This window comes from Rhopalosiphum maidis, chromosome 2, assembly GCF_003676215.2.
Source record: "Rhopalosiphum maidis isolate BTI-1 chromosome 2, ASM367621v3, whole genome shotgun sequence".
Classification (NCBI taxonomy): Eukaryota; Metazoa; Arthropoda; class Insecta; order Hemiptera; family Aphididae; genus Rhopalosiphum; species Rhopalosiphum maidis.
Window position 1 is genome coordinate 81,911,642 of NC_040878.1, and position 24,449 is coordinate 81,936,090.

Below are 24,449 nucleotides of genomic sequence, written 5' to 3' on the forward strand. Positions count from 1 at the left end.
ATGATAAGAGAAATATTTAACCCCTACAATTTTCTAACCTAAAGTTATAGTTGGATAATTATAGTTACACACATATTTTAATATTATAAATTATAAAATATGTATATAATTAAACAATAATATGTTGATAATTCATGACGTTAACAAAGTCGATAATATTAAATAGGTGCGCATGTACGCATGTCCATTTTCTCACTAATACCGCCTACCGGGTGTTTTCTTTTTTCTTGTTCTGTTCTTCGTTAATTTAAAGTATTCACTATTCAGTATTTACTAGTCAGTAGCGACTGGAACTATATAACTGTCTATATTGTTGACAGATAATTATATCGTGTACTGATTTTTGCTATTTCGATTCGTGTAATTTATTTATTTTAATATAGGTGTTTTTTTTGTTCTAAACCATTTTTGCCGTACTAATTGATTATTGATGTAAATTATTATTTATTTATTAGGCATCCGTTACGCAATTATCGCTTAAACATTGACATTTGAAGTAAAGCAGCTCATATAATCACAAGAAAATAATCATCCGCTTTCTACGTACTGTGTATATGTTTTAAAGGTTGTAATTTATCATCTTCTCTAGATTTTACCACGTAAGTAAAATAAAATAAAATTTAATGTTGTTGATAAGTTTCTCTCTCTCTCTCTCTCTATATATATATATATATATAATATATGACTTGTACCTAATACAGTTCTAGTATGATGAACGATAATTATAAACTTATAAATACTATTATAAAAACTGTAGTATGTATATTGTATATTTGTAGGAACAAAAAACCAGGGATAAAAAACAAACAACTTTTTTATCTTTAAAAAATAATTATATTAAGTCATTATAAGCACGAACTAAGTATACACTACTAAGTATAAACGTATATCTACACTGATTACACTACACCAACGCAAAATATTGAAATTTTAATTTTAAGTTTCCAACTTTTTTATTAATTAATAATTATTATGATAGGTATTGTATTATTGTGATATGTGATTTACTTTCATGTATGTACTATTTAGCACAAAATAATAAATTACAATGATAATGATAAATAATAATTTTTATGATATCACAGTATCGCCAGACTATAATCTAAAATATTGTAAACTGTAACTAAAATTTAAATTTAAAAAAAATTTTCTCTTTTTTTACAATCTGCTAAAACAATTATGTTTCTACGATAATAAATTAAGTAAATATATTTAATATTAAAATGATTAATACAATTAAAACTAACTTCATATGAACAAGCGAAAACAAAATGCATAGATAATGATTAATAAAGTATGTCTGTCCATTCTGTGTTAATTCAGTAGAATCCAATTAAAGATCGCATATTATTTATTTTGAAATAATTATAGGCTAGTGTGAAGTTAATATATTGATAATAGACAATTTATTGAAATCATATTGGAAACTGAAAGATATAAGTACCTTTACTAATTCTTCAAAATTTTAATCTGAAGAGATGAGTTGTTTCTAAAAGACAACTATATTTAATAAAGTTGCGTAGGACTATTTAGTAAAACAGTAAGATGTATTAATAACTTTTTGTTAAATTTTGTATAGATTTTCAAATTTAGGAAAATAACTTTTGGTATGAGAAGCATTAAACTTAATTTGATTTTATATTTTTATCTATACCTAGTACCTACTATTACAAAAAATACTTAACTAAAACTATTTTCAATACAGTTTAATTTCAATAAAAATATGGTTGTAAATTGTAATTTTAATTAATAAACTAATAACTTTTTAATTAAACAGTTTCATAAGTGTTTTCAAGTACGTATATTGTACAATTTATTAAATTAAAATAAATCTATTTTTCGTTCCAATCGCTGGTTGTTAGTTGTTTTTTTTCTGTTTTTCCCGTATATAAAATTTACTTTTAAGAATTTTTATTATTGACTCCTCTAATAAGAGTGACACTCGAATTGCCTCCCAAATTTAGGTAGGTAATTTTTTTCATTCGAATTGTCTCCAAGTGTTTTTAAAAATATTTAGGTTTAATTTTTTTTAAAGACATCTTAAGTTCAGATTTGGATGGAATTGCATGTTTGTATTATGCGACTACCTAACGATGTTCATTATTTTGTAACCTACTATATTACGAAAAGGTATTTACAAAAATAAGTTATACTTCCATAGCAATATCAAAATATGCAATGTCAAATATTACATGAAAGTATATAAGTACCTTTATAACTTATTTAGGTATAATCTTAGTTCATAGTCTATAAACACTGCAGTATTATGGATAGGAACTGCTCTGCTGTAGGTACATTAGGTAACGAATAGATAATTGTTATCAAGTAATGAGTTTATGACGTAGTTATGAATGTATTAAATTGTATTTCTATGATATATCATTGTATATATAACAGACGATTTTGAGCGAAAACGATCTGTCAGCTTATTTTGATCACTATAACTATAAGCAGTATATTTCATAATATGCTTTTTTAATATAGTGATTAAAGTAATTTATTTTGCTCTATAGGTATATAACGGTACATTGATATATTTTTTTTCGAAAATATTGCATTTATTTATATCATTAGTAAACAGTTGGTATTCAATTATTATTATAATAATATATATTTATATCATAATATCATAATATTATATTATTATATCAACTCTTGTAGTCTTGTCTCTTATAACTCAAAATATAATAACTAAATACCGTAAAACAGTAAAAATAGGTCCATGTATATATATAAAAAAATAAATAAATAATATTTTAAAATGAATTAAAAATGTCATTGCGTATAATAAAATGTTATATTTGATATACATAACATTTTATAATAAAATAATCAAAGTCATATAGATATGACGTATGGGGTTGAAAAAATCAAAAGAATACGAGTTATATTTAGTTTGAGGAAAGAAGCTACCCAGTAATGACACTCAATTTGATTTAGGTCTTGATGGTCTTGTATTTTTTTATTTTACCTTAATTTTTTTCTGGTTTTATGTAATAAATCTTTGTACCATTTACGTTTAAGTTCAATTGAAGAGATACATGGAATTGTGAAGGATGATAGATTCTTGATGAGTGAGTTTGTGTGGGATATAAAGACGAAATTGTCTGGTAATCGGTCAAAAAGTCTGTTTTAAAAAAAAGTTGGACAAAAAGTCCAAAAATACAAAATATTTTATATAATTAAAATTTATTTTAAAAATTTAAAAATATTTGTAGACATTATATATAATATTATTATATTTATTTCTATTTTCTTATTTCCTTATTTGATATAGTTTATATTATAACATATTAGAACAACAATATCAACATTTATTTGTAACTAAATACATTTTAACAAACAATGAATTTTATTTTATTTATAAAGACATATATCAATCTAAACTAATAGTAGGTATATCATAATTATAATAAAATAATATAAATTTGTGAATTTGTCATTATTATAGGTACCTACCTAGTACCTAACTATACTACTATAGTGGACTTCCGTTATATTTTTGTTAGTTATACGAAAATATAATAATATGTGTGTACAGCATTTTTAAATTCTTAAATAAATATTAATTAGGCATATAAAATATTTAGTATTTTCGGACTTTTTGTCCGATTATATAAAAACTGAAACCGGACTTTTTGTGCAATTTTTTTAAAACAGACTTTTTGTTCCCGGACTTTTCGTCCGCGATTCGAAATTGTCTATAGAAACATTTAGCTTCGTCGTGATTTGTTTTTAAGTTACAATCCATATGTAGAGGAGAATTTACCTATGAATTTCTATCTACAAAATAATTTATACATTTTTGAGATTATGACGAATTTTATTAACATTTTAGTTTTAAATGTTTATAAAAACATATTGTGAATATTTAATATTAATTAATTTTTGATAATTTTTAATCAAGAAATTAACGACTTATTACGAAGAACTTTGTAATACATTTTTAAGCATTACTACCCAGCGAACATTTCTAGGAAAAAAGAATGCTCATGCTTATTATCAGCTCATAAAGACTCGAAATATTTTGAATATTTAATCTAATTTAAATATTTGGTGAAATATCAAGTATTTACGGTTATTAGTTTTCAAACTACCTACACTTTTTGTTTTTCCTTAATTTTTTTTTGTTTTTCCTGATTATTTAAAAAAACTCAAAATTTTTAATTTTTACCTGGTTCATATTATACCAACTAGATCCAATTTTTTATCCAAAATCATCCTTAAAAGTTGAAAATCAAAGCAATACATTATACATTTATCATTTAAAAAAAAGTTAAGTAGTTAAGTTTTAATGACCATCAGAAAGTATTCTCCACCGCCTCTTAGATTTATAGTGAACGCAAACCACTTTTTTCTCTTAGTAATGAGTGAGTGCAATTTGGTGATATCCGATAGGTATATGTACATGAGACTAACTATAACGATTAATGTTTTGTCGTATGTGTAGAACCACAGAGACAGAGTTATCTCATCGATCGGGAAATTAGTTATTATAGTTATTTGATATTTCTTATTTATAATTTGTGAGTGTATCTATTGCAGTTTGGTCCTAATACGGCTAGTACAAGTTAGATTATATCAGATTACTATAATTCTATAATAGTATAATACTACAATAGTATTTAACAAATTAGCTATTGTAATAAATCGACAGTAAATCACAAATTTAATTAAATTACTTTATACCTAAAGGGTTATAAGGATATAACTAGTATAAGCGGTACTCTTAGACAAATTGAAGAGAATATGTGATGAAGTTCTAAATAGGGCAACAACATAACCTATTACCTAACCAAACCTAACGAAACGGGACTAAGAAAAACTTCCTTAAATAATATTTAGGCATTTAGCATAGTTTATTCTATGGCGAAAATATTGATTTTAAACTTGATGATGTGGTATTGTAAAAAGTCTACATATTATTATAAGCTAATACAATTGATGCCCGGGATTTGTTAAATCCCATGTCGTTACATTTCTTGTCATTATTTTAAATATTACTTTATTTAGGTATAACTAAAAGTTTTTGTGAAAATTAGAACCATTGTTTCTCTATTCTCTATCCATCATGTAGTACCTATTAAGACTTAATATGTTTAATGAAAATTGGAATACCGTATTGTCCGTATTCATAACAGATATGTTTAATATCTGCAATGGCTGAGTTTAATTATAAAAACGGACAGAATACGTTTAATGCTATAGACATTACTAAAAAGTAAAAGACATAGATATAGTTATTAGAATTTTAGTCATTTGGCTATTTTTTTTATAATCCATTGTTATTATTAATTTACAAATTTATAATTTTTAATAATATTATATATTATATATCAGATTATTAGCTAAGAATTTATTAGTGATCTCGTAAAAAAAATAAAAATAAAAGAAGGAAATACAAGGCATTGACAACTACGTTATAACTAAATTTAAGTGGCAGGGTAATAAACTTTCTAGCCTTCTAGGTGGTCGTCAATTTATTAAACAAGTACCAAATATAATTATATTAGTAGATAATTCATTAAACCCATTTAAAATAATCAGTTTAGCTGATATTTTGAGTAATATTTACTTAGTGTGATTATTTTTTTCCTTGACTAAAATTACTGTACGAAGTCTGCATACATTTAATTGTTATATAATATATATTAAATTACTTACATACTATGTTCACTAGACACTTAATAAAATGTTTATTTCTTGAATTAAATGTACCTATGTTATTTAGACGATTATTTTTGAAGTATTATGGAATCTAATAAAAGAGTGCTTTCCATTCAGAGTCATGTTGTTAGTGGATACGTGGGTAATAAATGCGCTGTGTTTCCATTACAGGTAATAACTATTTTTTTCAATTTACATTTAGAGCATTAAAAATATTCATCGTATTTTCATCACAGATAATGGGATTTGAAGTGGATGCTATAAATTCTGTACAGTTGTCAAACCATACTGGATATAAGACTTATTATGGCCAAATATTAAATGAAAGTAATTTATGTAAGTTGTTTATTTATAATAGATACTATAAATGTTTGGATTTATTTATATTCATAAATTATATTTTATCATTTTTTAGCGGAATTAATAAATGGTCTTGTTGAAAATGAATTACATAATTATTCACATCTATTAACTGGTTACATTAGATGTCCAATGTTCTTAAAGAAAGTTGCAGAAGTTTATAAAATATTGAAAGAGAAAAATCCAGATTTGATATATGGTATGTATTTTGTTTATAAATATATTATTTTTATTGAAATTGAATGTATTCGTGTAAAAATAATGATGCTATGCAGTGGTATAATTTAAAAAACATCTTTTCAATAGCATCACTTATCCAGGCATAATATTGGATTTTCTTTGCATTCATCTTATTACAATTATTTTATACATTTTTATAATCTCTGTCATAAATATTGATCTTTCATTTTCTTTTTAATTATTCTAATAATATTTCATGATATTTTTGTAAGTTGAAAATATCTTATTAAGTACCTTTTATTAATTATTATCTTTTTTCTTTAATTAAAGAAATTGTCAACTGTAAAGTGTAAATACAAATTTAAGAACAATTTATCAACTATATAGTATAATTATTAAGATATTTATATTTTAAAGTATGTGATCCTGTAATGGGTGACAATAAAAAAATGTATGTTCCAAAAGAAATATTAGATATCTATAAGAATGAAATAATACATTTAACAGATATCCTTACACCGAATGAATATGAATTAGAGTAAGTAAAATTATATTTATTAATAAATATTTTTTTATTGAACTTAATATATATTGTGTGTTTTTTATCTATTAGGTTATTAACTGGTATAAGTATAACAACTTCTAATGACATTAATAAGGCCTTAAATATATTGTATGCTCACGGTTGTAAGACAGTTGTGGTGTCATCTTCCAACATATCTTCAAATTCTATTATGAAGTGTATTGGAAGAAACTTTTCTTGTAAGTTATTAAATATACAAAAGTTATTAGTATAAGATATTTAAAAAAATCTTTTTACATTCTTATCTGAACTAAGCAAATAATATTTGCATAATGTTATTTTAAAAGTATTTTAATAAATACAGGCATATTTTGGAGGGAAAACATTTAATTTGATTCAAGTAATCCAAAAGTTGCACAATGTCCCTCTGTAAATTTGAAATTTTACAAGAATGAAAGTTGTGCTTATACATTTGTTTTAGTAAATGTATATGACTTGTATAGATTAGTAAATAAGTCTTGTAAGTTATTGGTAGGTTTTTTATAAAGTAAAATTCACAATTCACTATTATAATTTATATTATTTAGTTTAATATTAATAGGGTTGTTTTAAATTTTAACAGAATTTTAGTTTATGATATTAAGTATATAAAAATGTTAAACATAACATAACATACTTTTTATATTTTTTATAACTAATTTCAAATTTTTAATTATGAACATTATTAATTTTACAAAATACACCATTATTAATAATAATTTTTATTTTGAATAAAGATTATGTATAAATAATTTATATTTGCTATTCTATAGGTACTCCATTTGCTAAGAGACTGTAATTGCGTATAAACCAAAATACTTTATTAACCCCATTGAAATCACCCAAATCACACTCCTCGGCACTAGTTTTATGCGCAAAAAAACCTCATTCTTTTGGTGAACAGAGTATAGGAACTTTGTACAATATTCTATATCTATATATATTATATATTATGGTGCAAAATTTCTAATATTATTGTATATTTTTATTATATTAGATAAGGAATATGTAGAAATAGATATTCCTATCATTGACCAATCCTTTATTGGCACTGGAGATTTTTTTACTGCTTTGTTATTGATTTGGATGAACTTAACTAATAATGACTTGAAAAATTCCATGGAAAGAACAATTGCAACTATTCAAGCAGTATTAAAACGTACAATAAAATGTAATTATAAAATTAAAAAATAGTTTAAGGGGCGTTCTTACAAATTACAATGTCCGGTTAAGTGTCGTTTAAGACTAACCTTTTTAATTCTATCAGTTAACACATGAAATTCTACTGGTTAGCGTTATTAGACACTAATCGGACATTGCAAGAATGGCCCTAAGCTTAATAATCTTATTAAAATGTAAATAATTGTTTTATTTAATAATAGATACAAATGAAAATAGTTCAAAGAATCCAATAAGCAGTAAAGAATTAAAATTAATTCAAAGCTTGAGTGATATTCAAAACCCTGAAGTAACAATATTTGGTACTATAAAGAAAGTTGAATAATTGTATTGTATATGTTTGTTTATAAATCAAAATAATTTATAAAAATAGTTAATATTATTAATATTATAATATAATTTAAATGACAATAAACTACATAGCCCTAGTTATGTTTGAATTAATAATTTATATTCTAAAACTCCATGTAGTTGATATTATATAGTTTATGATACTATAATATATAAAATAAATTCATGAGCTTAAAATAAAATATACCTATAATTAATATTAACTGCCTATTGTGAAAATTACCAAATAGTATTTACTATTTTATTGTCATATAAATATATTGAAAATATGTCTTCCATATACTGTGAATTGTGCAAGCTTCCATTAATTATAAATTGTATTTACTATTTTTTAACAAGTTAAATAATTGTTTTTAAAATTACTTGACAAAGAATATCACTGTCTTATTAATTAAAAGAATCATATTATACATGTATTAATATTTTTTATTTTAGTAATACAAATTAAATTTTTTTTTAAATACTGATACATAAATATTATTTATTTTATATAGTTAAATTGTACTTATATTAATTATATTAACAATAAGTAATATTATTTCTACATATACAAAATATAAATTTTAAATATCACATGTAATTTTTGACTTTTGTGGGCTTGTAGCATAGCCTTATAAACTAAGTTAGATTATGTTTTGTTATTTTTACGAGACTGTAGTAATTGTAAATTAAATCTTACGAGTTTTATGCATATACATTCATGTGTAATTAATAATTATATATTCAAATAAATATACTTATAATATGTATACAATAATAATACAATTATTATACGTATTTACATGGGCCTAGAACTAGGAGTATAGAATATAAAAAATGAATGAGCCATGAAAGATTCTATATCTATGTCATCTGCCCATGAAAATATGCCATTGACTCGGACTGATTATACTATTGTTTTTTAATTAAATACTAACATGCTGTTTCAATGTATCATATACTCATACAGTAAGTTTAGATATTTTTGTATTTTCATGAGTTTTATGATGAATAGAATGTTATCTATAATGAAAAATGATACACACATATTATTTTATTACATCTGATTATATGAATTTATATGAAACACCTGTTGTTATAACAACATTTTATTATGTTGTCATAATACCTATATTATAAGAGCGTTAAGTAATACATAATAACTGATATAAGGTTAAGACAACTAATGAACTAAACAATTAATTTTTCTTACAAAATACTTAGACAAGCCTAGTCTTTGATATACAAAACATGTTGACTCTTTTTAAGCTATTTTAGACATTTGAAATTTTTTCTATAAATGCTAATAAAAAAAATGTGCTCTGTAAAAAAACTTAATATATGATTCCTCATGTTTTTCTACTTATATAAAAGTTTGTTGGGAAATGACATTACATTTTTAAGAATCTTTGAATTTCAAATTTTATGACATTATATAGATATTTATCTATTTATCTGTAAAATAACTATAGTTCTCCTCAAACCACTTGATATTTTATTGTAATTTAAAAATGAATAATGATTAATTATAAATATTGAACTTTTCACAACATTTTTGTATGATCAAATTCTATACATGTATAAATATTTTAACTCTTTTTGAGTTATTTATAGACATAAAATTATTTTTTTAGTTTTATTTAAGTAAATATTAATCAAATTTTTTCTTTAGGTTAGCGCTTAAAAATAAATAAATAAAAATTTCCTTTAAGTTTTTACTATAGCTATTAAAAAATATTAAACATATACTTGCATAATTTTTTTTTCAATACACATTTAAAGTATATAATTTTACAAACTTTGTTAACTTTTCTGTGCTAAAAAATATTTAAAATATTCAATTGTTATAGGTTAGGTTCGAACAAATATTATACAAGGTCTTCAATAAAAAAAAAAATTAAAAAATATAATTGTATTTTTTTTTTATAGATATTCTAAGTTCAATTTTGGACAAAATTAGATATTTAGATGAAAAATAACGGTTTTAATAATTTATTAGGATATTATAAACATTATTTGTAGATTTATTAACAAATATTAATATATTTTATACATTATACATAATAGTAATTACTAATTACTGACATTTTCAAATGCAATTTTCAGCAAAAATCTATTAAACTAATTGTATTACTGATAGTGATTTTTTTTTTTTTTTATTCAACATTATGTACATTCTTAGTATACTTAGCAAACAAGATAATTAGTTTAATCCACAGGTAGGTGACATGAGTGAATAGATTATGCTGCGACCACACTTCAGGTAAAGTTTCTAGTAAAAATAAATTACTTTAATAGCAGTATACTTAAAATTCAATTTTCTATCAAATCCACTTTCAAAGTCGGAAATGAAATTAGTTCTTCAACTAAATTTTATATATATTAATATATTATGTACACAAAATGTGTATTATAGTAAAACAATAAATTCATTCAGAATTTATACAAAAATATAGGCGACTGGCGAGTAGTGAGAATATATATATATATATATACAATGTAAAAAACGCAGTGGCCATTAGGTATAGTAGGTTTTTAATAGGTTACTGAAACAGATTTGAATTCAATGATACATCATTTGTATCAAAAAACGATTTTGAATGGGGACAGTCTGCGGCGTAGGATAATTATATTTTATATTGCTATTCAGTGGCGTGCCCAGGGGGGGAAGTTAGAGGTTATATCCCCCCCCCCCATTGACTTTTTTTTATGACTTTCGTAAAACAAATTATTAGATATTAGAGTTGTTACTTGTTATAAAGTCATTGCTTTTGATTATAAGAAATAAGTTATTGCTTATAAATTATAATATATACATTTTATTATAATTATATACTTTATGTTCTCTCATTCTCTGCCTATTTTATTTTATAATGCAAATTTTTGCAATTTTTCACGGTTTTGGATTTTTATTTTAAATATGGTATTTTAATGAACAAAATACTTAACTAAACTAAATTCATTATTACATAAATAGATAATTTAATAATGGTAATTAATTTAATATATAAAATCTAAATACATATGTAACTTATTTCGTTTATTTTAGGAAAAAAAGCTTTCTTAAAAGTAATACCATCGAAAATAAATAAATAAATAAATACAGAAAAGAAATGCCGGGTATACCTATATACCTTTACCTCCCGATTCCCGAACCTATTATTACAAGGTCGGAAACATGATTATTGCTGCAATTTTCTATGCAAATTAATTTTGAAATTTTTTTAATTGTGATTAAAAGTTTAAAAAACGATGTTAATCCCCATCAGTGTGAAAAAGCTGAAACAACTTATACAATATAATGCAGTCAAATGTGGTTTATAGTATTCATACAATTACGCTTATCTAAGTTATCCATTAATCTTACAAACTTGGAAGAATTGAATTGTGAGCTACTTAATAGTACGAATAGGTTTAGAAAACCTGAAGATATTTTAACAAATATTCTTGGTCCAAACAGGACGAAAAATTATAGATAAATGTATGTATATGTACATATACATAATTGAAAAAAAAATAAAGGATATAACTACTAAATAGAATATAAATCTATTAAATCTTACTATAAAGTCGTGTCGGGTAAAGCAGATGTTTATTTAGATATAACGCCTAAATTATTGAGTTTTTTTAATATGCACTAATAACTAGAGTAGTAGAAGTAGAACGTATTTTTTCTGTGTACAAACATATTTAAAGTAATAAAAGATTTAATTTTAATAAATATAATTTGAAAATATATTTAATTATTAATTTTAATTCAAAAAAGTAATACATTCATCAATTTTTTTTAAAATTAATTTAATTATAATTAAGAATTTAAAGTTTTTTATATGACTAGTATTTTTATTGTGCAATTTATTATGTAATTTCTATGTATTTGTTGGTATAATTATACAGTTTTTGTGTGTTTTTAATGGAAATAAATCCTGTCTTTTCTTATAACATATATCCCCCCCCCCATCGAAAATTCCTGGGCACGCCACTATTGCTATTAGACTATTAGAGAATAACTACTACGTAGTAGTATATATCTATGATTAATAGTAATAATTTAACAAGTACCAACTAGGTATTTACTATCTATATTCAATGACAAATTAAATAGGTAGGTATGTCCACAACTCAGATAAATATAATACCACATTTAAAGATATATCTTTAATCGTGCATAATTGCATAATACGCATACAGTAGCAGCAATGATAGTACGAGTAATGTGTGTGACTGTCGCATAGACTATAGTCACTAATCTTACTCTATGGACTGACGTAAGTATCTATTTCTCCAAATCTTTAATAAAGATCAAACCATATCAAACGTTGTATTATTCTGTGTTATAATCGTATAAAAACAAATGTAAAATTGAAGCAATGAGAAACGCCAAATGTTGACGTTACAGACTACAATACTTGGCTACGAGGGGCTGAATGTTTCAAACCAGTATTTAATAAGTCATGGCTGTATCGTCTGTATCCGAATCCTATTGGATTCAGATCACGGTTTAAGTTTAAAAGGACGTCACACAAAAACGAGAACGTAACCAATGGTCCAGAGATGGTGTTTTCAAAGCTGAATATTTCACTTTAAGAATGTTCGTGTTTTTTACATTTTGTGTTTAGACCATGGGTGCCCGGAGAGGGGACAATATGGGGCAGTTGCCCCTCCCCCCCTTGGAATTCAAATAGAATGTTGAACATTTTAACTTTTATTTTGATTTATAAACATTTTATCGATATTTTTACTTTAGTGTGTGGGGTTGATACTTGATTTCATATAATTCTAACACATTTTGTAGTTTACAAGGAATAAAAATTTTTTAATGTATTTTTTGAAGTTTAATGTTATTATGCCTCTCCCTGATAAATTTTCTGCGAACGCTCACGGTTTAGATAATCAATTAAAATATTAATATCAATATAAAATTGATTCCTATACTGCCCTAGAAAAACTTGCTCTCTATAAGTTTTAATTAAGGTTTTTTTTTCTCTAAAACGAGTCAATAAGCCATATTTTTGGAACGCATGAAAACGTTTTAGTGGCTTAGTGCCTGGTTATTTTGTCGGTGTGGCCACTGGCCTTAATCTATATTTGGTGTAAGTCCGTTTTATGGGCACGAATTAAGATACGTCGTCTTACCGTGAATTGAATCCATTGTCAATGCTGTGTTATCATAATAAATTTGATAACTTGATAACAATGACCAGTACATATGATCAACGATTAAAGATATCTTTAATCGTGATATGATCAGATCATGACCACTGATTGCTGAGCATTGAACAGAACCTAGGTTGATTGTTCCATGTTCCACTTCCAATCGTAGCTCGACTGACTGTTCAATCATAGTCACTAATGAGTAATGAGTAAACTACAAAAACAAAATACAAATATATAAAATTTGTACATTTAGTATTTACAGTAATAGTAATTCATTCGTTATAAATTAATAAAATATCGAACTTCACATTATGATTAAAATAATAATTGTTATTGAACATTCATCGAATGATGATTGATCAACACTCACTACTTTAACAATTCAATCAACATATATCGTAAGTATTATACATTTATCACAATTATGATTTTTATACTCGATAAATTAGTGCAGTACTGTAGTTACACAAATTATCGTTCGTCATGATACGGTTTACTTTTAAGTTATATGAATCGATTTTCATTGTCATAATATTTAAGTTACAAATAATTGTAGACCTGAGTGCTACTATTTTAAGAAGTTGATACATTTTAAGGCTCACAACGATTTCTATTGAAGTTAAATTTCCAATTGTTTAGGTAATATTGTACACCAATAGTTTTCATTTCAGTATTAATTAATATTGCTTGTATGCTTAATGTATATAACATATTAGTCACTATTAGGCTAAAATACATTATACTAATCAGCAACAAGTTAAATATTGTTTATATTGGCAGGTATAAACAACAATTCCTTATCTTTATGTTAAATAATGTGTATGTTTAAATATTGTGAACTATACAATGATTAGTTTGGGTAAACAAGTTTTTGTATACAGATAATATTATTATAGTTAAACCTATTTTAACAAACTTGTGGTTCTTTGAAAATAATTCATTAAAAATAAATAATATTTTTACTAAAAAAATCAATTTTTATTATACAAAATGTATGCAAATATGTTTGTATAATAAGTATTAATGAATTAACTAAAATAAAAAAAAAAAAAATGAAATAATCTAAGGTTATAAAATGTAATGAGTTATGATAGCATATGATCTATACTCTTGATGAGAGTATATTTAATAAACAATAATATTTTTTATATTTGTTGAAGAAAAGTAATACAAAATTAATACATTAAATAAAAATGTTTATTGAATGAAAATTTCAGATTTATAAAATATTTTGTCATGTAGAGAGTCGTCAAATATAGGTTTGTCTGTGTATTAAAAACAAATAATATATTGGTGATATTTTTGTTAATATTTAATTGGTATTGGATATTTTGTATATATTTACTATTAACTTAAATAACTTACTAAGTTCATAGTTACATTTTATTTTATATTGTGTCCCTATTGTATTTTGATTGGTTGTTGTAATTAAACTAACCAAGATCGGCAGTATCTATCATGAGTTGGGCTGGGTTCTATTATTGGACACGAAATGACAAACGATAAAGGTATGAACTAAACTTTAGGATTAGATGTAAAGTAAATCTCAACTTTGTATTTTCACAGGTTTCATAAGGCATAAGGTTTAAATGTCATCTGTGATAATGATTGATTTGTATATATGTAATTTATTGTTAAGACTCATGTTAGTATAAGCTAAATTAGATGGAAATGAAGGTTGAATTGTTTTTGTTTAGTGTTATTTAATCATGTTAACTTTTTATTCAAAGTGATATCAAGGTATTTTGTTAATTGGTATAGTGAAATTTGTTTGAGTGGAAACCTTTTCTTTCTTTTTGAGAAAATGTATCTGATCAGATTTTTTATCATTAATTTTAATTTTCCAGTTTTTAGCCCGAGACTCAATTTTTTGTTGGTAATTAAAAAATTTAATTTCACCATAAAAAAAATAATATTATAAATACCTATTATGAATATATTATAGCTGCGTGTATAGGTATATTTTAATTTTAACTCATTAACTCTATTCTGTTTTTAATGTATTAAATATTTAAATAATATAAATTGATTTACACCATACTGTCATTTTAACTCTTCTTGAAATACACATATTCATTAATAAAATACATTTTATCTGTTTTGATATATGTATACTTTGTACTAAGCTGTTTTGATTTTGTTATTTTCATAATGCGGTATTGATGTGTAAAAATAATTTTTTTGTTATTAATTATAACTTATAAGTTAGTATGACAAATATATATCTATAATTAACAATATACTTTTATTGGAATGTTCTATACTAAAGTTTATATTTGTAAATTATTATTTATTATTTTTTTAGTTGAAACAATTTATAACAAATGGAACAGGAGAATGAAGCCAATCATCTTAGCAATGACACAGAAAAAAAGAATATATTAGTTTCAAATAACTATAATCACAAACAGGTAACTTTAATATCAATTGATGATCAGGAAATGCAATTAAATATGACCAACAGTGATTTGAAAATTGATCCTTCTACATCTTCTTATGAACATGTTAATTCAAGATCAAACAATACATCTAACTCTGATATTGATAATATTAACCAGTTAAGAGAAGATTTTATGGTTGAATCGAGTCCATCAAATGTTATAAAATGTGGTAATTCATCAGAAATTAATTTTGGTATAGAATCTGAAAAAAAATCTATTACAAACAAGATAACCAATTTAGAGAATAATAATGAGCTCAAAAATAAAAGTCCAATTCAATTTACAAAATTTAAGCGTACTAACTTTGACATTCTAAAATCAACTGAACATACTATTAAATATAAAAAGCCAATTGAAACAAATTTTCATTGTCTTATTTGTGATACTAAAATAAAATCATTAAAAGATTGGGAGTCACATGTTATAAGTACACTTCATATAGAAGAATGTTTGAACAAAAATAATTATGTTTCATACGATTGTGGTGGTTGTAAAATATTTTTTTTTGGAAGTAAGGAATGGATTTTAAAACATTGTAAAGATATTCATAATGATATATCTGGACTACCATGTGTTTTTAGATGTATGAAAGAAGTATTTTATCATTGTATATTTGTAAGTCCAACCAATTGGAAATCTTGGTCGTTTTGTGGTCCTTGTAAAAGTTATTCATTTTTAAAACTCAAATGTTATTCTAGTAACCACATTTATAAAAAAACCATTCATTTTAAATGCAATTCATGTTTAATAGATTTTGTATGTAGTCAAGAAGTTTATAATAAACATTTAATGTCATGTGAACACATTATGTTGGAATATTTACAATCCAAAAAAGTTGGCAAAAATCTGGAAACTCAAACTATATGTTATTTAAAACTGCCTCCAATAATTTTAAATAAATTTTCTATTGATAGTATAAAATCTACTTGTAATGATTGTAAGTTTCAAATGCAGTCAAATGAAGAAGCAATAACCTTTCATCTAACTGAATGTATCGACAAATCTGATATAGGTGAAAAAAATACATTAAACATCAAAACTTATTTTTGTGAAGTCTGCAATATAACTATGTCTGATTTTATTCAATGGAAGTTTCATTTAATATTATCAAGCCATTTAATTAAGTGTTATGATATTAAAGATTTAGTTTCTTACACATGTGAACTTTGTTCACTACATTGTTATGGAGGTGTACATCATGTAACAGATCATCAAAATATTCATCCAAACAATTCTGAAAAAAATCTTTCCAGATTTCTGGCTTTTAACTTCCAGCGTATTAACAAAGATTTAAAAACAAAAGATTTTTATTATTGTGAAGAATGTGAAACATATGCTGAAGTCAATTCTTATTCAGATCATTGGAATAAAAGTCATAAAACTAAATTGAAACGTATAGTCTGTCAACCTTGCCGTATAGAATTCTTTTGTGTTGAAGATAATGTGTTATTCAATAAACATATTTTATCAAGTGAACACATTATTTTAAAATCTGTGGCCTTTAAAAAGCTATTGCCAGAACTAAAAACACAATCATTACTCAATCAAAATCAAAAACCTTATGTTTCAAAAAATACATTAGATAAAAATAAAGTTTTATTCAATGTTAAACCATATTTACAATTTTTTCAAAATGTAAAAAATGAAAATAATACTATGTGTAAATCATGTGATAATCTAATCAATTTAAATCACAATGATCTCCTTAGTCACTTGTTAGTTTGTAATCATGGATTAGTAGAAAGTATCCCTCGATCAAATTTTAATTATTTTCAGTGTTTAGAGTGTGCATTTTGTTCCAACAACAAAGATACTTGGATAAAACATGCAACTACTACACATGCAACATTAGATACTAACATTTGTTATTCTTATATTTGTAAAAGTTGTAACTCTTTAGTGTATGGCAAAATTAATGATATTGAATTACATTTAATTACTGAACATAAAACAACTTTTATAAACATGCCATTAGAATCAGTGTTAATGGCAAAACAATTGATGAAGAAAAATAATAATGCTAGTAAATCGTCTGATATAATGTGCTTTTGTGAGCCATGTAATATGATAATTAAGTTAAGTGAGAGTCCTTATCATTTTATAGCAGATAGTCATGCATCAGCAGCATCATCAGACGTAGAATTATTTTACTGTAAAGATTGTAAAGTTGAATTCTACTCTTCAATTACAGTTTATGAATGTCACAAATTAACCGTAGAACATATAATTATGAGCTCAGACTATAGAAAAACTGAAGTTAAGGTTCTTCTTAACCCTTCAAAACTTGATACTCATCTATTTACTTTTGTTACGGATCAACATTTGTACCATTCAACTTTAAACATTGGGTTTTTCTGTTTTCTTTGTGATTATTTGTGTTTAAAATTAGATGTATGGAAAATTCATATTAATAGTAAAAAGCATCTCAAAATTTCCAAAGATCTTTGCATAGACCACCGTTGTAAGATTTGTAAAACACTTATGTTTGGAACACGGCATCACATGTTTGAACATTATAGGAATCGTTTTCATTCGATGTTGAGACAATTTAAATTAATAACGTCTACTGAGGTTTTAAAACAAAAATATGAAACAAAACAGACAAGCAATATGGGAACAACTTTTGAGAAAAATCCAACTGCAGTAGTTAATGAGAAACCAGGAGAATGTAGTACCACAGTTAATTTATTAACAGAAATAATGACTAAATTATCTTATCAATCAAATATTCATGAAGAAAGTACTTTATCAGAAGAGTCCACTACAAATAATATACATCCAATGACAGTAAATGAATTACCTCTCAAATTAAATTTTCATCAAGGTAGTAGTGTACTAGATGAGCCTATTACAAAAATTAATGAAACTCAATTAATGAGAAAAACCATGGATGAATTTCCTACCGAATCAAATACTCAAAATTATAGTACTTTTTATAGATTGAAAATTAATATGTTAAATGAATATCTTAAACAAAATAAAGAGGTGACATCACAAATGTGTTATTATTGTGTCTCTTGTGATTTTATAACTACAGTACCAAAAAATTGGGATGAACATAATTTAACCGATCATTCAGATGAAGCTGAATTGCGCCATAAGGTGTATTGTGATGTTTGCAATTTATATCAATTTGGGTTGTCTCATCATTTAGATGAACATTTTAATACTATTGAACATAAAAATATGTTAGACTTTATAAAATTATACAATTCAAATAATTCGAAAAAAAATAATAATAAAATTAAAAAAAAGAATGACCAAAATAGTAATTTGACTTCTGGCAATCCTTCTGATGTTACTCAAATTTCAAAAATAGACAAGCAACCAACAAATGGTAGTAAAACTGATCAAAAAGAAGGAAATAATCGTCAAATTATGATTGAAGTTAAAGGTAGTATAGTAGATTGTATAGTTTATAAATTATATTAACACATTTAAATGTTTTAGGTATAAAACCACAGTATAGAAAAAATAGCTGTGTTGAAATTAAGAAAATATTTTCTCATTATGGGCTTTTTGGAATTATTACTAAACATAGCTCTGTTATAATCATATTTCGTAAATTGTAAGTATACATTTTATCAAATAGGTAATATAATTGTTATATATAGTTAATAATAATATTTCTATAGATTTTAAATTGTATTTTTAATTCACTGTAATTTTTAATCAACATAAGTACTAAGTAGTTTATGCCAAAACTGCTTGCCAAAATGTTCTGCATCTTTATTCACACATTACCTAATATATTTAGTATAACTTAAAAACATTTTAAAAAATTTAGTACCTATCATTTTTTAGTATACAGTTTTAATGTTCTAAATCATAAAAAAGCTTTAAAAAACAGCAGAGTTTTAGTAAAATATATTTTTCATAAATACCATAAGTTATTATCTTAGATTTTTAGTGATGGAATCAACATTTTTAGAAACATAATAAGTTTTTTTTTATTATTTATAATTATAGCACAAATTTCAATGCAGGTGCATATTTTTTTCCTTTTCATATTTTTGGATTTTTGTCAGTTATCTTTACAAATCATAATAGTTTGAAGTTACTGGCTAAATTTGTTTAGCCCCAACCACTTTGGTTGACGTCGAATGATCATTTTCATCTGTATACTATTTAAAATATATTAACAGAAAACGTAACAGTTGCACTGAAGAAAATTTAGAAATGCATATGTTTATTTATTTTAATAATAAATAAAATATAAAAATATATATATTAATTTTTAAATTTATAGTACCTTTTTTACAATATTTAAACATAAGTACCAGTATTAATATTTCTATTAATATTGTAAACATTTTTCATATAAATAATTAAAATTTTCTTGCATATTTGTTGCATATTTTTACGATTTTGATTGCATATTTTGATACATGCATAAATGTATTGATTCGCATAAAAATCTGTACTCTATTTTTAATCAATGATTACATGAAATAAATAATTATTTGATTTTATATCTGTCACATAATTAAACCAAGCTATAAGTGAGAACCATTCAAAATGAACTGAGATTAATTGTTAATAAAAGATTATTATTTTAGTATTATAAGATAAATTTGTCTAATATGTCTCAATGTTCGTCATATGAAGAAATTATACTTCATAGTACTAAAAATATAAAACCATGACAACAAGATAAACCGATTTCAATTTTTACAAAAATGTTTCTAACTAAAATTAAAATACCATCAGTAGTTTTTTACACTATTTTTAAATTAATATTTTGTGATATTTACAGAGCTGCTATGAACAAGATGTTAAATGATAAAGAAATATTAGAAAGAAAATATGAATTTACTATTAATATTTTAGTTGAAGGTAAGTCTTTATTGTAAAAAATTAATTTTCTTCTTGGAAAATACTGTATATTATATATTTATTTAAAAATTTATTATGCTTTTAAACTTGTAGTAATATCAAACATTTAAGAAAAAATGTAAATTTTCCAATATTCTAATTATTAATTTTTTTTATTAAACACAAATAAAAAGCCAAAAATTTTATTTAGAAATTGTACATGACAACAATTTTAATGGATTTTTTTAAATGTATTGTTATGATTTACTTTGAGTTTTAATTTACCATGCTTTTATTTATAAAATTTATTCAAATAGACTTATTGATTGTATATTTTATTTATTCATTATTTAAACGGGCATAAGATACTTAATACAATTACTAAAATTGTCTACTTAATATTGTTAATATTATAAATTATTTCTAATGAATATATTATGCAGTCATATATGTAAGGTATCTTATTCTATTTTTAATTAATTATAGATGACAAATTACCCGAGTTACATAAATCAACAATATCTGAGTTTGGAAATAAGACAATGCTGCTAAAAACTATTAACACACAACTTGCGGCAATTAATCAAGAAATTTCCAATCCTGATATAATTGGTAGATTATTCTTGTTAGTTAACTCAATACATAGTTGTGCTGGCCAACATTTCAAAAGAAGTAAAACATATGCTTTTGGATCACGTATGTCAGGTCTTGCACTTAAAGATAGTGATGTGGATTTATACTTTGATATCGGTAATATTTTAATGTTATTTATTTAAAACAATATATATATGAATAATTAAAATATTAAATTATTAACTAGCAATAATAATAGTATTATTCTATAATTTATTTTAGAAAAATAATAATTAAACTGTTAATTTATTATATATTAACAATAATCTATAGGTTTTACAGTGTATATTAATTTTCAATAGGCTTTTGATTAAGTAAATCATTCATTATAATACCTTAAGTTAAAACATTTTGGATCTTGTGAAAATGCTTAAATTTGTTGTTTTCATATTTTACAAATCGAAATCAAATGATTAAAATATTTTTTCAATCTTTTGATAAATATTTAGTTCTTTTTGGCTTTTAACTTCCATGTAATTCTTATTATGACTATTTCCGTTTTTATTGAATAAATTATTTACTTATTAAAAAGGTTTGAAAATTGAATACAAGGTTGAAATTATGTTTTAAAACTGAATAACAACATTCAAAATTTTGTTATACAGTGAAACTTCCATATAACAAAGTCGAATAAGCAACAAAAAAACTTCATAATATGGAAAAATTTGTTAAACAGAAAATTTCGTAAAATGGAAGTTTGTTATATGAAAGTTTCACTGTATATCAAAAATATTATTTGTGAATATTTAAAGGTTTTACGTTAATTCAGCTTACTATTTGTCTGTATATTATAAATGTATAATAAAATAAACAAATTTAATAGCAATATCATAAAACATAAAATTCAATATACTTATTTATGTAAACTGATCAGTGTCAGCCTGGCATATAAAAGGCCTCATCCTCAATTTTCCTCTGGGACCTCAATTTTTTTTATTCATTTACAAGGTTGTTCATAGGGTAGTAAAATAGTGTATACCCTCTTTCTCTCATCCCTCCAGCTAAAATGTTAAAAATAAAAAAATACGACTATTATTGTATGATTGAAGTGAATATTTTATAGGCGACAGCAAACTGCTTAAAGCAGATCATTAAACGCCAAGCTTATCTAAATCTAGTACGGAAATAGAATATTTTTAGTTAGGACTTGGACTGTGGCTCCTGTGGGTTAGGTTAGTTTAGGTCTGTGGGCCCTAGTGATTAACGCTCTCCCTCTCCAATTTTTGTACCCCTGTTCATCATACAATTAACTGTATTGTGAATTTGTCATTTTGTTGACTATGCTTTATAGGGGTGAAGTTCTTGGTCACTAATAATAAATTAAAAAAAAAAATTTAGGCCTCGCAAGGCTATGACCCTGGCCAAGCTGACGATACTGAAGCTGATAGACTAGACTAACACCATTCAGAATTCATTTACAGTGATATATCAATGAATTAAACTTATTTCATTATCACAGTGATTCATCACAAAACATACTGTATAGCAGAATGGTACTTACTTCTCTGCTTTTTGATTTTTAAATTTCATAATTTTTTTGTTTTATGTTATTGTTTAATACTATTTCTATATTATTTTCAAAATATCCTGACCAAAATTATTTTTATTTTGTAAATATAAATAAATACTGTTATCAGTTAATTTAATACTAAATTACATTTGTTATAGATTTTAAAGTTAAACAGTCTAATTTTTATTTTTTAATTCAATTTTATAGCTGACACTTTTGGTGGAGAATTAAGTAATGATCTGTATGCTCAAGAGGATTTAGTACGTTATTTTGGAAAAGTATTTCGATCTCAAAATAATGAATTTAAACATATACAACCAATAACCGGAGCACGTGTTCCTATAGTCAAATTTTTCCATGTTCCTTCTGGCCTATTTTGTGATTTATCTTTTAAAAGTGGCCTCAGTACACATAACACTAAACTCGTCAGGTAAATTATTTATAATTAACTATTAAATTAATTGATAAAATAACTCTATCAAATTGTATTCAACACTTCAGGTTGTACTTAGCGTTGGATGAACGTGTTCACTGGATTGTCTGTGCAGTTGTTAAACGTTGGGCATTACAAAATGATATGAAAAATCAAAGTATGTTTACTAGTTATGCTTTAGCATGGTTGGTTCTTTTTTACTTGATGACTATTGAAGTAGTACCTCCATTAAAGTTACTCAGAGAACATGCAGATTATTCAAAAGATACATCTAAATCAGATGTTATGTTTATAGAAGGTAATCATTTTTTTTTCTAATTAGTATAAAATGATATACATTTGTATTAAAATTGCAACTAAATATTATGTAGTTAACTTTAATTACTGGTGTTTATGTATTATGAATATATTACTAATAAGTTGACATTTTTTTTTCTTAGATTGGGACTGTACCTTCTGCTCTCTAGAAAAAGCAAAACTAATATGGAAAGTACCAGAAATTCCTTGTTGGGACTTATTATTAGGATTTTTTAAATTTTATTCAGACTCTAACAGACTTAAACAATTTGTTCTTTGTCCAGCTATTGGACAGGCTATACCTAAAGATAAATTTTATGATATTCCAATGATATTACCAGATATTTTAGGTTTTAACAAAAAAAAACATGGTAGACCTATTGACTGGTGTATAAAATTAAGAGATAACTTTCATGGTGAAGGTCTTGCAGTACAAGATCCTTTTGATCTTTTCCACAATATAACAAAAGTTATAATACCTAGAAAGTTACAAACCTTCTCTTATTTATGTAATAAAACAATGGAAGTTATGAATAATGGAGTTCAACCTTATTATGCATAAATATGTAAGACAATTTTTTTATCTGAATCTAAACAAATGTTTTAAAATGAGATTTAATTGAAGAATTAAAACAAATACATTTAATTAATTAAATAAATATACATATTTAATAAAAATGACAACAATAAAATTAAAAAAAGTAACATTAAAATGTTAAAGAAATTGTCAATTACTAATTTATATTTTTTTCTATGTACTTTGTGTTTTAGTACATTTATTATTTCAGTAATTTTAACTTCAGTTATAAAATTAAGTGATTTATTATTTAATTATACCTCTTATATTTTTTACAGACAATTTTAATAAATTATTTATAACTTCAG

At 24.1% G+C, this 24,449-nt stretch overlaps 3 protein-coding genes and 1 long non-coding RNA gene across 6 annotated transcripts; 3 read left to right on the top strand and 1 right to left on the bottom strand.

Moving 5' to 3' along the window:
- The first annotated feature begins 144 nt into the window (after window positions 1-144).
- On the top strand, window positions 145-8,286 carry LOC113554334 (pyridoxal kinase). Of its 3 annotated transcripts, none has more exons than XM_026958132.1 (9): window positions 145-383; window positions 456-599; window positions 5,732-5,838; window positions 5,904-6,003; window positions 6,083-6,226; window positions 6,625-6,745; window positions 6,821-6,969; window positions 7,767-7,940; window positions 8,152-8,286. In XM_026958132.1, the coding sequence occupies exons 3-9, from the start codon at window positions 5,752-5,754 to the stop codon at window positions 8,271-8,273; spliced, it is 897 nt and encodes a 298-aa protein (XP_026813933.1). In that variant the 5' UTR covers window positions 145-383; window positions 456-599; window positions 5,732-5,751; the 3' UTR covers window positions 8,274-8,286. The 3 variants fall into 3 exon arrangements, with proteins under 3 accessions (XP_026813933.1, XP_026813932.1, XP_026813934.1); XM_026958131.1 differs by having other exon boundaries at window positions 145-360; XM_026958133.1 differs by having other exon boundaries at window positions 145-333.
- A 2,148-nt stretch (window positions 8,287-10,434) lies between these two features.
- Window positions 10,435-14,809, bottom strand: LOC113552617. Its single transcript, XM_026955466.1, has 3 exons — window positions 14,801-14,809; window positions 13,415-13,646; window positions 10,435-10,550 (listed from the first exon to the last, which is right to left on the bottom strand). The coding sequence occupies exons 1-3, from the start codon at window positions 14,807-14,809 to the stop codon at window positions 10,435-10,437; spliced, it is 357 nt and encodes a 118-aa protein (XP_026811267.1).
- LOC113552043 lies at window positions 12,412-13,102 on the top strand. Its single transcript, XR_003405153.1, has 2 exons — window positions 12,412-12,546; window positions 12,678-13,102. It is a non-coding gene; the product is annotated as an uncharacterized LOC113552043 (long non-coding RNA).
- On the top strand, window positions 13,678-24,237 carry LOC113552042. Its single transcript, XM_026954708.1, has 8 exons — window positions 13,678-13,833; window positions 15,741-19,270; window positions 19,327-19,444; window positions 20,633-20,712; window positions 21,178-21,441; window positions 23,042-23,264; window positions 23,336-23,565; window positions 23,708-24,237. Exons 2-8 carry the CDS (start codon window positions 15,760-15,762, stop codon window positions 24,124-24,126), a joined length of 4,845 nt encoding a protein of 1,614 aa, XP_026810509.1. The 5' UTR covers window positions 13,678-13,833; window positions 15,741-15,759; the 3' UTR covers window positions 24,127-24,237.
- Window positions 24,238-24,449: the final 212 nt, after the last annotated feature.

Coding starts and splice junctions, on each gene's coding strand:
- LOC113554334 (XM_026958132.1), top strand. CDS start 5,752: ATGGAATCTAATAAAAGAGTGCTTTCCATTCAGAGTCATGTTGTTAGT. Junction 5,839..5,903: donor GCGCTGTGTTTCCATTACAG/GTAATAACTATT, acceptor TTTTCATCACAG/ATAATGGGATTTGAAGTGGA. Junction 6,227..6,624: donor AAATCCAGATTTGATATATG/GTATGTATTTTG, acceptor TATATTTTAAAG/TATGTGATCCTGTAATGGGT.
- LOC113552617 (XM_026955466.1), bottom strand. Junction 10,551..13,414: donor GACAATGGATTCAATTCACG/GTAAGACGACGT, acceptor TATTTTTACTAG/AAACTTTACCTGAAGTGTGG.
- LOC113552042 (XM_026954708.1), top strand. CDS start 15,760: ATGGAACAGGAGAATGAAGCCAATCATCTTAGCAATGACACAGAAAAA. Junction 19,271..19,326: donor AATTATGATTGAAGTTAAAG/GTAGTATAGTAG, acceptor TAAATGTTTTAG/GTATAAAACCACAGTATAGA. Junction 19,445..20,632: donor ATAATCATATTTCGTAAATT/GTAAGTATACAT, acceptor TGATATTTACAG/AGCTGCTATGAACAAGATGT.